Raw genomic sequence first — 13,193 nt, 5'->3', positions numbered from 1 at the left:
GCGGCCTTATACTACGCTTATGTAGTGTTATGCATTTCATGTGCTATAGGCTAATCACATCAATTTTGCAACACTGCCAATAAAAATTTTTTATCGACAGTGTTGCAAAATTGATATGATTTATAGTTCCATACGCGAAAATGGATGTTGGTGATGCTAATGGTCGAAAAAAGCCAAGATGGCCGCTCTCAGGTTTTTCTCTGATCGAAATAAGCAATGGTGTTAACCTGTTAACATCAGACTATCCGGCCGGATAAAAAAAAATATCCGGCTATCCGGTGTTATCCGGCAAAGGCCGGTTTTATTACACGAAAATTGTAATTTTTTATGTGTTCCATAAAAACTTACAGTGTTTAATTTATGGGAAATAAATTTATGGGAAAAGTTTTTGAAACTTTAAATCCTAATCAATTTTTATTTTTCTATAAAAAATACAGTTTTGTACAGAAAAGTAAAAGATTAAAATTAAAAATTTTTTTAATTTCTTATAAGTAGATTACAATAGATTTTTGTAGGAATGATTGTAAAATAATTGTAATATGTTACAAATAACTATATGGTATATAAAACTTTGTAGTTTTTCTAAAAAAATTGTACATTTTAATAAAATACGACATTCAATAATTTCTTGCTGTTAAAAAATATAGTTTGCAGTCTTCCGCCTAGATAATTTTATCAAAAATAAATATTTCTGTATATACAAATTTTTATTTCTTGTAGAGTTTTATAGTTATTTGTAGAAATTTCTTCCATCAGGAACCTTAACGACAAATAATAGTAATGCGCCTTATAGAAAAAAATCTGTTGAATCAACATTGGCACTAAGCATGTTTAAATTATTATTGGCAGAATGACAGAAATATACCTTAAATTGATTCATAGTATCTTCGGATATTAAATTTTTTTCCTTAAGATGTTTAACCAGTTCTTTAATATTTTTAATTCTCTTTTTCAATTTAGTTGTCGTTTGTTGTAAACTTAAAATCTTTCTTCTTTGCCTTTTCATTATAACTTTCGTTAGATTAAGTGCTCGTTTAGCTCTTCGAGGTGTCGCTAAATGAGGCGTCCATATATTGCCAATATACCATGGCATGTGAGGAGGACTAGAAGAACGTACGCTAGTCACTGATTCTGCAACAGAATCTAATAAACAATAATAATATTAAAAACTACGCCAGTAAGTAATCAATATGATTTTATGGATCATATTAATTTTTTTTACTTGCCAATACTTGGTCAATATCCATATTATTTCTCCATACATCCTTAATGATATTTTTGTCTGAAATTAGTTCTCGTTCACTGACATCAACATTATTTTTTAAGGAATCTTCTATGATATTTTTATATGTGACTAGTTCTCTTTCACTGGACATGAGTACAGTTGTATCGGCGGTTGTCCCGATAGCGCACATCCCGATAGCACACAAACCACTCACAATGGCAGATGCCTAGAAATTTTCCGTAGGTTGGGTTAGATAAGTCAAGATGATTGGTTGGTGGGCTATCGGGATATACGCTATCGGAACTCTCCCCAGTTGTATTACTTGTTGCATCAGATCCCTTTGCAGATGTTTCATTGCTATTTAAACATCTGAAACATACATTATGCATATAACCTCAAACATTGCATCTTAATCATGCACCTTAAACACTGCAACTTAATCTCGATATTTATTAAGAAAAGTATGTACTTTGATATTTATAGGTAAACCAATAAAACTGTTGAAAATTGTATAAGGCATACCTTTTCCTTCTTTTAACGGTGAAAACTGTCGGTATGACTCTCCTTTTTAATAATTTATTTCTTGATGTTGTAGAAAGAAAATCATCAGCAATGAAATGGTTCGAGCATAAACAAAAGGAATCTTTTATCTCAGCTTCCTTCAATCGACAAAACTCAGCCCACTTCGCTCTCAATTCTACATTTGTGGGAATTCTGTACAAACAACTTTCATTAGTAAATTTTGTTTTAATTTCATTGGACACATTCACTGATTTTTAATAATGCTGTTTATATAATGCAGTTACTCACCGGTGATAAGAGACTGCTTCATCATGATTGTAACACAAAATGCAGTAACGACCTATTGTGAATAATAACCAGTAAATTGCGTATCAATAATAATCGACAACGATGTTAACGATCACACGGAGTATAATTATGAGAAGCAAAGCGCTCCGTGCTCTATCCTCCGTCCTCCGTCAGCTGACAAGTCGCGGCGGGTAGAAGGGGAGAGGATCTGAACGCTCATTGGCGGAGCGCGATCATGCGTACAACATTGGAAAGTACGCGCAAAGGACAGAGATATATCTACGTCCTTTAGATATTGCTCTCACGTTTGCGCTCGTATTCCTGTTCCATATACTATAAGTTCTATGTTTGTTATACTGCGTTTTGGGCAGGCAGGCTTTATGTAGGCATTAGTGGGGTCCCGTGATCAAAGCTGAACCTTGATCGCGTCAGTTTGTTTACCGCTATGATCGTGTAAATATGGCCACTCCGCTAGAAGTTTGCACTAAGGAGGAACAGATACAATTTCTTTGGTCGGAAGGAATGAAAGGTATTGAAATGCATCAGAGGTATTTAATACAATACGCCGATTTGCCAGTATCCAATCTGATTTTAATAATTTTGATTAAAAAAGTGCCAGAAAATTCTTTATACAGTAAAAGAATCAAAGAATTACGCAAAATCTACAAAAGTATTTACATCTCGAGTTTTTAGAAAGAGTAATATGTTTCTTGTCACAGAGAAAGAGAGAGAGAGAGAGAGAGAGAGAGAGAGAGAGAGAGAGAGCGCGTGAACATGTTTGATTATATATTTCTGTATTATTCTGTACAGTGATCAATTAGTTGCCTCCACGAGACAGACCAAAGTTTTTTTGATCCTCTCATAAATTATTACTTTAGTGTCACAATACACAATTCATTCACTATCAATAAAACTTGAGCAACTAATTAACGAGTAACAATCACTGCAAATAATTATTAGTCATTCGGCGTGTGAAAATATGTAGCTTGATAAAACACGTGTTTATATGCAACGAACGGACAACAAGTGTTTACTCAGTAACAGAAAAGAGCCAACTGATGTTATTGATTATGTCATGATCGAATGTGAATGCGTGATTGATCAAACAGAAGTTAGAACGCGGCAACTCAAAGGTGAAATATTGATTAATATTGTTTTTAATAATAATATTTATTGAAAAATATTACAATTTTAAGTTTCTGTATTATTTATTAAAAAATTGCTTCAATATTTTGAAAGAAAATTTTTGTATTCATTTTATTAAAATTATTATTTTTTTTATATATTAAGAGATTGTAATAATTTGTTAAAACCAAAAGATTGTTCCTCGAAATAAATCATTTGGCTGTTCTGAAAAGGGTAAATTAATTCTCTTCAAAGAGTTTTCTTCATAACAAATGCTCTTCGTTGAAAACTTTGGTCCGTCTCATAGTCATACACTAAACCACATTACATCAAATCCCTTTTTTTTCTTCTAAATAAACGTTCTATTTTTCTTAAGATTTATTACTTTTGATTCTTTCCAAAATCACTCTCACCTTTTCTTCCTTATATAACTATATCGTCATGTATCTGGGCGTGTTATCGCTCAGAGACACGACTGGTGACAGCTCCCTTTTTATTCGTCAAAACTAATTAAAGAAAATTACGTCCCGGATGGCAATCACGCGAATCCGCAGACGTAACACTCACAGTGCAATAATAGCACACGTCCACTCAAATCAACGAATAATGTATGAAAGTAAGTGTGAGATTAATGTCGAGCGATAGGTTTAAGTGTTACAGACTTATAAATATGTATGTATGTTATTGTTAGTTAAAAAATACAAGGTGTCTTATCTGAAATAATATTAACAGCTTAGAAAAAAAAATGTATAATATAATACCCGCTTTGATATCAACCAATCCCTAAAAAATAAAAATTTTATATCGTACAATTTCAGAAATATATATTAAAGGTGATTAGCCTATACCAAGCAGTTACTATTGCTCGACTATCTTATAATTTACAGTATGTTGTATTACCTATATGCTAAAAATTAGGTTAAAAATATTGCTCTTCTAAGTAAAAGTATAAAAATTTATAACATAAATATTGTAAATAAACATATATGGTATACAGTTTAAATTTTGTTTTTTTTGTCTTCAACACTTTTATGGAATTATAATCATTGTGTTACAAATAGCTATACAACTGTAACTCATCGCAACATCGCAAAAATCAATAGAACAGATTACAAATTATATACTTTAAAAATGTTGCAGTTGGCTTCTCTAGTTGTCAAATCTATTGTTCAAAAACTTTTATCCCAAGTATATTACGTTTTTTTCGGAGTTATAGAATTTTGCAGCATCTTTACACTTTTATTCTCCGAAAGCATATGAATATGTACGAGAAACGTTTATAAAAGTTTTACCGCATCAAAGTACGATTCGTTCTTGGTAGACCAATGTGGACGCTAGTCTTAGAATATGCAAACCTGCGTTACAATGTTTAAAAGAAAAGGCTAAAACTGCGGGCGAAAAAAATGAAATAATTCTGTGTTCCTTAATTATGGATGATATGGCGATTAGAAAAAAAACTGGAATGGTATAAAAATGAATATGTAGGATATATCAATTTTGGGAAAAGCATAGATAACAATGATTTATCTGAAGTTTCTAATGCTGTTGTACTTATGATTGTAGGTGTTAATGGTCATTGTAAGATTCCAATTGCGTATTATTTTATACATTCATTGAATAATACAGAACGAGCAAATATTGTAAATGATACGTTAACATTTTTACAGGAAACAGGAGTTTTAGTTACTTTCATTACCTTTGATGGACCGCGAAGTCATTTTGTAATGGCCACACAATTAGATGCAAAATTAAACATTAATGACAATTTGCAAGTTTATTTTTTATATTTAGTTTCAAAAACAAAAGTTTTTGTAGTTTTTGATCCGTGATTTGCCATATGTTAAAACTGATTTGCAACACGTTTGGAAAATTTCAAATCATCGTTGATGGAGATAGTAACATAATAAAGTGGTCTTTTCTGGAAAAATTGGTACAATTTCAAGAGAAACAGGGTTTGCATGCTGCGACTAAAATTCGCAAACGACATTTGAATTGGCAAAATGAAAAAATGAAAGTTTTTCTAGCAGTTCAAACACTTAGCAACAGTGTGGTAAAAGCATTAGCATATTTACGTGACGACTTGCAGTTATCAGATTTTAAAAATAATGAGGCTACAGAAAAGTTTTGTCTTGTTATAAACGAAGCATTCGATATATTAAATTCACGCAATAAGTTTAATACTGATCCCTACAGAAAATGCTTATTTCAAACTGTAATATTCAAAGCAAAATCACGAATATTGAAACACAAATAAAATCGTTGACTGTTAATGACCAGTTAATTATTCACAGTAATTATAAGACAGGATTTATCGGAATAATAATTTCCTTACATAATGTAATAAGCACCTTTGATACTTGGATAGTACCGAATCATTCCGTTCATCATTTATTAACTTACAAACTATCACAGGATTATCTTGAATTATTTTTTTCGACAGTAAAAAGTCACGGCGGAAATAATATTAGGAGTATAAATAAGTTCCCGCCGTTTCACAAAAAATGGCGCCACTAGTATGTTATGGTTGAAATTGTCTGTTGTAAAACGTTATATCGTAAGGTTGGACATCTGGCAACAACATAACCTTAAAATATTAGCGATTTTGTATCAGCATCATATATCTTTTTTCGTGCGAATATGTCGAGTTTTGAGCCGAATAAGCATCATTTGCGGGAGCTTTTAATTTACTTCTTTAATTTGAAGAAATCTGCAGCCGAGGCGCATCGATTGCTTGTAGAAGCATATGGTGAGGCTGCCTTAAGTGAAAGAAGTTGCCGTAAGTGGTTTCACAAGTTTAAGAACGGTGAATTTGAAATGTCGAAGACAAAGAACGTAGCGGAAGGCCGAAAGTGTACGAAGACGCGGAATTGGAAACATTATTAGATGAAGATTCGTGCCAAACGCAAGAAGCACTTGCACTTACATTAGGAGCGACTCAACCAGCAATTTCACATCGCTTAAAATCATTGGGAATGATTCAAAAACAAGGAAACTGGGTTCCATATGAACTGAAGCCGAGAATCGTTGAACGCCGATTTTTCACATGTGAAATGCTGCTTGCCAGGCATAAACAAAAGCGTTTTTTGCATCGTATAGTCACTGGTGATGAAAAATGGATCCACTACGATAACCCAAAGAAGAAGAAATCATGGGAACCACCTGGCCATGCTTCAACATCGACAGCCAAGCCGAACATTCATGGAAAAAACTCATGTTGTGTATTTGGTGGGAACAGCTTGGTGTCGTGTATTATGAGTTGCTCAAACCGAATGAAACCATTACTGGGGCTCTCTACCACAATTGATGAGATTGAGTACTCAAGGAAAAACGTGCCCACTACTACTCCAGACACGACAAAGTTATTCTTCTGCATGATAATGCTCGTCCACATGTTGCGGTGCCGGTCAAAACCTACCTGGAAATACTCAATTGGGAAGTTTTACCCCACCCGTCGTATTCATCAGACATTGCTCCTTCTGATTACTACCTGTTTCGATCGATGGTGCATGACCTGTCTGAGCAACACTTCACATCATATGAAGATACAAAAAATTGGGTCGATTTGTGGATAGCTTCAAAAGATGAAGCATTCTTCCGACGCGGTATCCGTATGCTGCCAGAAAGATGGGAAAAAGTAGTGGCTAGCGATGGACAATACTTCGAATAAAACATTAGGTACCGTTCTTTCACAATAAATGCCCAATTTTTGATAAAAAATGGCGGAAACTTATTTATACTCCTAATAATAATCCTACATGCTTACAATTCATTGCAGCATTTAAGAAACTGTTAGTGTATGCTCAAATTAGTGGTTCCAAGTTTGCAAATTGTTTGGCACAAGATAACACGCCTTTTTTTGCACCTATCGACAGAATTAACAAGCAGTATAAATGATATAAGCATTCAAAATTACAATATAATAGACTCGTGTACAAAAAATCTAAATGTACATGAAGATCATGATTATTATTTACACTCAACTTTTGATAATTTAAATAAAAGTTACATTGACGATATTGTAGCATATATTGCTGGATTTGTTGTTTTTAAAGTAGCCAAGGTAGTATCTTGTAGATATTTGCAAGCAACAATTATACAGCAATGTATGCCATTTCAAATTACAAGTCTTAAAAAATCGTGGGACAATGACTAAAGCATCGGCTGTAGTAACTTTATATATAATAAATAGCCGAAATAACATTCAGAGAGAATATATCGATTCTTTTGGAAAAGAATATTTTACATATATTATTAGTTAAAACTGTGTGAAAAGTACCAAGTTACATTTTTAGCAATACGTCACATTTATTTGAGAGCTATCTAAACAACCACCGCTTACAATTGATTAAAATAATACTCAATAAATACTTTAAATCAAGATGTACCCACTACGGCAATTCTAAAAATACAAATGTCGAAAGGATTAGGAGTAAATTTACAAAATTAATACATTTTAAAAGTTAGTAAAGATATAAAAACTATACTTTTATATTGTTTTTTGTTCATACTATTTTTAAGTTACATATATACTTGTATTATTTATCCCTGTCTGCACCGGACGTAACAGAGACGTGCTGTTTTGATCACAAAGTCGCAGAAAATATGATACGTCTTGCGCACGTCGCTGCGACGTAACTAAATAATTTGAATGTTTTAATTAATTAGCTGTTTGTTGAATTTTCTTTTGTATTATGACTTATATTTTAAAGATAAACATTTCACTTTTTAAAAATAATGTTTTTCATTTAATGTAATTAAATTTAATACGTAATTGTGAAAACGTTACGTAGAGTAATGTACAGTTGGGAAATACTATCGCGGTATCCGGCTATCCGGTAAAAATCACTATCCGATGCATCTCTCTTAATAATTTTCTTAACCATGCAATTATAGTCACAAATACTTTTTTCTCTGCGTATAGTAGTACACGAAACCGTCACTAGATGGTTGTTATGGCGTTTTCTCGTAAGAAAGAAAACACGTAAATGGTATAAAAGGCGGAGCATTATAAGATTTTTCACCGATGTTCTGTTAAAGTAGAATAATTTTTCTGATGAATTCCCTTGAAAATGAAATCAAGTGGAAGATGTTTTAATTTACTATGTGATTAAAACTAACCTTTTTAAACTTCCAATATTTGGAACCATATAAACATAATAGATGTAACTATACATAAAAAGTAGAATATTATAATTCAGAATTACTATAATTTATAGATCGCACCAAAAACCACTATAAATTACAGTTGAATTATGGTAATTGTAATCATTCTCTTCTCTCAGTGTAAAACTATTATACATTTTATCTAGCAAGTATTTTACGTACATAATGCAGTAAAAACCAATCTTAATTTTTCAAAATTGATCGATAATTTTCAGGTCACAATTAGCGCATAAGTCACAAAATACACGTCATTACAACGTCGCTGTCGCCAGAAATGGGGATGTTAGTTACGTCTCAGCAACGTCTCAATTACGTTTCGAACACCAGTTGAGACGTCGCTGAGACGTAACATGCGACGAGTTAACACGTCACAGTAACGTGCTTGTTACGTTTGGTGCAGGCAGGGATGTGTATGTTGCAATTATATACTATCTTATATAATACATTTCTATACTTACCTACTTATGCATTTGTACGAGTATTTATTTCCATTTCATTATTAAAGTAGTAATATTACTCATAAAATTATTATAATATGTATGAAACAGTAATATTTCCCAAATATTAAATATAAATATAAATATAAATATAAATATAAATATATATATATATATATATATATATATATATATATATATATATATACGAAATATTATTATTTCTAAAAATAATCAATTCTGACGACATTTATTATTATGACCAAGGCACGTATTATGCATTTGTTCGGAATCGATTCCGATCGGAATTATTCCGTTTTCCCTAGAAAACACAATAGAAGTTTAAGGAAAAACGGAATAATTCCAATCGGAATCGGTTCCAAACAAATGCGTAATACGTGCCCAGGGCCCTGTTACAATGTGCTAGGCTCCTGTTTGGAAAAGAGACGGAAGAGACGTTCTTCATATTGTTTGCCTCTGTGTTTCTACCCCCACCACTACTATCAGCAGTCCACATCTGTATGTCGATGCATAATAATATCCTCTTCTCTTTTATCACAATATGGTCGGCTATGTTCTAACCTTGCCTGCACCGGACGTAACAGAGACGTGCTGTTTTGATCACAAAGTCGCAGAAAATATGATACGTTTTGTGCACGTCGCTGCGACGTAACTAAATGATTTGAATGTTTTAGTTAATTAGCTGTTTGTTGAATTTTCTTTTGTATTATGACTTATATTTTAAAGATAAACATTTTACTTTTTAAAAATGATGTTTTTCATTTAATGTAATTAAATTTAATACGTAATTGTGAAAACGTTACGTAGAGTAATGTACAGTTGCACTGCCTGCACCGGACGTAACAGAGACTTGCTGTTTTGATCACGAAGTCGCAGAAAATATGATACGTCTTGTGCACGTTGCTGCGACGTAACTAAATAATTTGAATGTTTTAATTAATTAGCTGTTTGTTGAATTTTCTTTTGTATTATAACTTATATTTTAAAGATAAATAATATTTTATTTTTTTAAAATGATGTTTTTTATTTAATGTAATTAAATTTAATACGTAATTGTGAAAACGTTACGTAGAGTAATGTACAGTTGGGAAATACTATCGCGGTATCCGGCTATCCGGTAAAAATCACTATCCGATGCATCTCTCATAATAATTTCCTTAACCATGCAATTATAGTCACAAATACTTTCTTCTCTGCGTATAGTAATACACGAAACCATCACTAGATGGTTGTTATGGCGTTTTCTCCTAAGAAAGAAAACACGTAAATGGTATAAAAGGCAGAGCATTATAAGATTTTTCACCGAAGTTCTATTAGAGTAGAATAATTTTTCTGATGAATTCCCTTGAAAATGAAATCAAGTGGAAGATGTTTTAATTTACTATGTAATTAAAACTAACCTTTTTAAACTTCCAATATTTGGAACCATATAAACATAATAGATGTAACTATACATAAAAAGTAGAATATTATAATTCAGAATTACTATAATTTATAGATCGCACCAAAAACCACTATAAATTACAGTTGAATTATGGTAATTGCAATCATTTTCTTCTCTCAGTGTAAAACTATTATACATTTTATCTAGCAAGTATTTTACGTACATAATGCAGTAAAAACCAATCTTAATTTTTCAAAATTGGTCGATAATTTTCAGGTCACAATTAGTGTATAAGTCACAAAATATACGTCATTACAACGTCGCTGTCACCAGAAATGGGGATGTTAGTTACGTCTCAACGACGTCTCAATTACGTTTTGAACACCAGTTGAGACGTTGCTGAGACGTAACATGCGACGAGTTAGCACGTCACAGCGACGTGCTTGTTACGTTTGGTGCAGGCAGGGAACCATTTCAAACCAACAAATTATCAAGACACAATATGTGGATTAAGATCAAATCTTAAAGAAACTGCTATTCCTTAAACTTTACACAAGAAAACAATCATAATATCATAGTATGAGAATGCAGTATAAAATATAATGATGCTTCGAAAAATAATAACTTTTTAAAAAGGGTAAAGGTATTCGACCGTTCATGTAACATACAAATCTAAACAAGAACGCTTTTCACGGTCGTAGCTAGATCTTGGTGCTTTTGTATTTACTCATGTGATTTTATATACTTTCTCAGATTTAACACAAAGACCAAGCACCAAGATCTCGCCCGGCGAATGTTCGACCGGGCGTTTTCGGACGATGGCCGGTCCGCGGAGAGTGGTAGAAAAATGGTTTGTTACACCTTTATGCTAATACGTGTATATAACTCATAGATTAAATAAATTTATGTTATCGAAAAGACGAAACATATACAATTAAAGCATATTTTTAATATAAAATTATAGTTTCTTTTACCAATTTTTACAAGTGCAAAATAGCATCTGGAATAACTTTTCTGTTATTTGTTTAAATAAGATTACAACTATAAAAATGTCAATATAATACAATAATTAAATTAAATATGAAAACATTTTTATTAAAAATACATTTAAAAAAATTTAAAAATATTATATTAGGTGCGCAACTAAGTTCCTCTGTTTGTCAATAGATGGCTCCAGCAGTAAGTGCTGTGTGGCGTTCTTACACTCTTTCACTTACACTGTTTATTCTTACACTTACACTTTCTACACTTGTTACTTAGCAACACACTAAACATCTTTTGTTAAAAAACATTTACTTATTTATTAATATATTGTCTGTCAAGGAATGAACACGTTTATAATAAATATCTTTCAATCTCGAATAAAACTAGTGATTTATACATTAAGTCGCTACATTTTTGGTGACCCCGACGTGATCACGGTGTGAGCTGAAATATCTCTTGACGCGGGAAGTTTGATTTCCGAAGTGCCATTTGGTGTCTTCAAGAATCTTCGAATTTTGATTTCTGGATCTTCTTGGTTCTTCTCTGGAAGCATCAGTTTAATAAAATGCCTGTGGACAGAACTCCTGTTAAATCTGAGTCAACTCCGTCAACTTCTACTACTTCAGCGTCAACCGTGAGCCTACAACAACAGGTCGGAACAGAGATTTTAAATTTATCTTCTGGTTTTGAACATCAGTCATCGGGTGAGTCCACTCAGATCCATTCAAATGAATTTCGCCTTTTGAAACTTCCAACCTTTTGGCATAAACAACCTAAGCTGTGGTTTGCTCAGATTGAGAGTGAATTTACTGTATACCGTATCCGTTCTGAGGATATTAAATATAGTTCAGTTATTCGTCATCTTGATGAACAAGCGTTAGTCGCGATTTCGGAGATTGTTGAAAATCCGCCTGAAATTGATAAATATAATCAGTTAAAGAAAGCACTCATTCATCGTTTCACGGATTCTGAAGAAAAACGTTTGAGACAATTATTAGCTGGTACTGAGTTAAATGACAAGAAGCCTTCAGAACTTTTACGTGAAATCCGTCAATTATCCGGTGGTTCTTTAGCAGATAACATTTTACATTCGATTTGGCTACAACGTTTACCATATAAAGTTCAAGCGACTCTTGCAGTGGTTGAAAACGTACTTTTAGTCAAGCTCTCGGAACTCGCGGATAAAATAGTTGAACGTGATACTGGTTTTCAAGTCGCGGAAGCTAATACGCAATCAACCTCTAAACAATCTGATTTTGCTGATTTGGAACAAAGAATCGCTGCGCTTGAAGTATCTCATCGTCGTGGCAGATCTTTTAGCCGATCTAGAAGCAAATCAAAATTCAGATCAAATTCACGAAATAAAAGATCTAATTCTAAAGATCAGTCAATTTGTTTTTATCACAAAAAATTTGGTAATAAGCCAAAGAGATGTACCATTCCTTGCTTGATGTCAAAAACTCTTACCGACTCTCAGGAAAACTAGAAGCGCCGTTGAAGATTGAGGCTGCTTACAACGGTTTACCTTGTCATCGCCTCGTTATTTTTGACAAATCAACTAATTTACATTTTCTTGTTGATACTGGTGCTGATATTTCCTTAATACCTAAGAGAGTTTTGTTTAAACCATTACCAGCTAATTTTAAACTTTTTGCTGCCAATGGTACTCAAATTCATACTTATGGTTCTAAAACTCTTTCTTTGGATCTTGGCCTCAGGAAAAATTTCCGTTGGAAATTTTGCATCGCGGATATTCAACGTCCCATTTTAGGTGCAGATTTCCTTGGATATTTTAATCTCCTAGTTGACATTAAAAACAAACGCTTGGTCGACTCTGTTACTGGCCTTAAACATTTTGGAAAGATCCAAGAAGTTTCACAATTATCCATATGTACCATGTCTCCTGACTCTCCTTATCACAGGATTTTAGCGGAATTTCCTGGACTTACTCGATTTGCTCCTCTTTCTTCGGTGAAGTCTTATGGAATTGAACATCGTATCATCACGGAAGGATCTCCTAAATTTTCAGTTCCCAGAAGACTTT

General features: G+C 32.8%; 1 protein-coding gene and 1 long non-coding RNA gene across 2 annotated transcripts; one reads left to right on the top strand and one right to left on the bottom strand.

Moving 5' to 3' along the window:
• Window positions 1–490: 490 nt before the first annotated feature.
• Window positions 491–2,223, bottom strand: LOC113005417. The gene is made up of 3 exons (XR_003269482.2): window positions 2,036–2,223; window positions 1,748–1,939; window positions 491–1,594 (listed from the first exon to the last, which is right to left on the bottom strand). It is a non-coding gene; the product is annotated as an uncharacterized LOC113005417 (long non-coding RNA).
• A 9,491-nt stretch (window positions 2,224–11,714) lies between these two features.
• On the top strand, window positions 11,715–12,635 carry LOC120358561. The gene has a single exon (XM_039453140.1). The coding sequence runs from the start codon at window positions 11,715–11,717 to the stop codon at window positions 12,633–12,635; it is 921 nt and encodes a 306-aa protein (XP_039309074.1).
• The last annotated feature ends 558 nt before the right edge of the window (window positions 12,636–13,193 follow it).

Source organism: Solenopsis invicta, chromosome 8 (assembly GCF_016802725.1).
Source record: "Solenopsis invicta isolate M01_SB chromosome 8, UNIL_Sinv_3.0, whole genome shotgun sequence".
In the NCBI taxonomy this organism is placed as follows: domain Eukaryota; kingdom Metazoa; phylum Arthropoda; class Insecta; order Hymenoptera; family Formicidae; genus Solenopsis; species Solenopsis invicta.
The sequence above is the reverse complement of the archived record's forward strand: the minus strand, read 5'-3'. Positions and strand labels throughout refer to the sequence as shown.

What these genes read in the sequence shown, in the direction of transcription:
- LOC120358561 (XM_039453140.1), top strand. Translation starts at nt 11,715, where the DNA reads ATGCCTGTGGACAGAACTCCTGTTAAATCTGAGTCAACTCCGTCAACT.